The following is a 2,324-nucleotide window of genomic DNA, read 5'->3' on the forward strand; positions in this document are numbered from 1 at the left end:
AGAGAGAGAGAGAGAGAGAGAGAGAGAGAGAGAGAGAGAGAGAGAGAGAGAGAAATTATACCAAACAGGGCAAGGGGTTTCACAGATGACCTGGGAGTAGAATATATTTCTAGGCTGCCTAAAAATCACCCTACACCAATTAAATGAACAATAATTGTTTTCTTTTTATAAACAGATTTTTATTGAACTAATATTTTTTTAAGAACATCCTTATTTTTTTAAAATTTATTCATATTTAAAGATAGGGGAAAATTTTCAACTTTTGACTAAGTTTAGATTCTGCTACAATACAAATTTGCAAAACTTTAGTTTTGTAGCTTTAACAAGGTAGCACAACCAGCAACACACTATAACTCTCGATAAGGGGTTATGGACTGATATTAAGAAGTCTTTCAACCTTACACTTCTCATTTCCTTTAATTTTGGAGAAAAAAATCACATCTTCTCACTATTTCGTCTTTCAAATTTATCTTAACAGAATGAATGGTATTCAGAACCACATTCATAGGCAATAACAGACCAGAAAAAGAGGATCTATCAACTACATGATCAGCAGGTTTTAAAGTTCAATAAAAATAACTATATTAATGGGTAGAGAAGATGGAGATTATATAATATGTCAAATTATTATCAACAATCATTGGAAGAAGTTAAGCACATTACTATTTTTCACAATTCAATAAAAATATATAGAACAGAAGTATTTCCTTCAATATTTTTCTTTAATCCTGATCAATTTATTCATTAATTATTATTCTTGCAATAATAACTCGATCTTAACTCTTCAAAGTTTTAATCTGCTTTCTCAATTAAATTACCTTTTTATTGAATTCTTGGTTTTTTAGAGATTTTTATTTGTGGTTATTGTACTTAATGATCCGAAAAAGTAAGGGGATCAATAATCATTGGTCGGAAACATAAAAATAATTTTTGTTTTGATATTTATTTTTAACGAAGAAGTGAATATGGTGGGAGACTACAACTAGTGATTTGTACTACATAATATAACCTAAAAATCTAAAAACAATTACAGGCCAAACATATCTTAACTGCTAATTCTAATGCTAATAATTCAGTTCAGGTTCCATATATCGGAGCTATTTAACTAAAGCTTTACCACAAGTTCTTTTTTCTACTTAGTCAATGAAATCAACCATTTAACCCAATATTATAAGGGAGTTTGATAATTTTCTTCAGTATCATATCATTAAAGTATGTATATTCAACTTGAATAATTGATTAAAATAACTATGGAAGAAGTTGCCCTATATTTGGTTATATTGCAATTTTTAATATATTATAATGAAAACTGAGGACTTTAAAAAAAATTCTTATTCACTTTTAATGATAAATGATGAAAAAGGTTTCCAGAAAATGTTTTGTAGCCAACACCAACCCCATAACTATCATTCTGTTTTACTAACCTTTTTTCTCCTCAACCTAGACATTTCTTTCTGACAAATGGAATTTTTTAGCAGCAGTGGGTAGTAATGTAAAGGCAAATTACATATTGTACTACAGCCAAAAAATTACACTTAGTTAAACACCAAGATTAATGCACTTGATCTTTGATAAGCCAGTTTTAGCACAACCACCATGTTAGATCTACATGAATGATGGGGAAAAATGGAATAAATGAAACCAGATTTGAGAAGAACCAATTTGAGCCTAGTTGTAGCAGATAGTTATTTATTCTGTCATGTCAGCCATGGAGTGACTCGGGGTTAAATTTCAAGATTATCTAGTACCATTTGTATAAATTTTTGTCATCTACAAATACCATCTAATTTGCCGATATTTATGTTTCATTTTCATTTTGCTTATCTCTATTTTATTCCATTTTTTAATGGAAATAGTGTAAATTATTGGTAGGCAAACTCATAGGGCCTAGCTCAAGATCCCTGGGGTTTAGAACAAGAGGCTGCTATTCCAATTTTATTTTGGCTATTCAGAAATAAAAATAAGTAGCAAATTGATTACAATAACCAAGGCAGAAAATATATTTAAACATGAAAGAAACTAACTCTCCTTAGTACAGCAGGCAAAACCAAATAACAGTTCCTATGATAGCTATGAACAAATTTTAAAAATAATAAACATAGGTAAAACAAATTAACCTTGATTTCTAGTGAGAGTTGATGTCTGTGAAGAAATTATTGTGGATTCATCACTACTTTCCTCTTTCAATTGTTTTTCATTATTTCCTACTTCTTTCCTCATAAATTGAGTTTCACCAACCATTAATTTTAGGCTCAGAATATTATACCATTTAAGAAGTGTACATTCTGGTGTAAAATCAGCTAGGCTAACTTGTGCACAACCCT

General features: G+C 29.6%; 1 protein-coding gene across 1 annotated transcript in view; it reads right to left on the reverse strand.

Annotated features, from left to right (window-relative positions):
• The window catches only part of kibra (WW and C2 domain containing protein kibra), a 33,800-nt gene that overhangs the window by 16,740 nt on the left and 14,736 nt on the right, over positions 1–2,324 (reverse strand). Inside the window, exon 13 of the mRNA XM_014431234.3 lies at positions 2,118–2,322. Coding sequence (XP_014286720.1) covers positions 2,118–2,322 — 205 coding nt within the window. The remainder of the gene's footprint in view (positions 1–2,117; positions 2,323–2,324) is intronic.

The sequence above is a fragment of the Halyomorpha halys genome, unplaced genomic scaffold, assembly GCF_000696795.3.
Source record: "Halyomorpha halys isolate HHAL.00 unplaced genomic scaffold, Hhal_1.1 Scaffold953.1, whole genome shotgun sequence".
NCBI classification, from domain to species: Eukaryota; Metazoa; Arthropoda; class Insecta; order Hemiptera; family Pentatomidae; genus Halyomorpha; species Halyomorpha halys.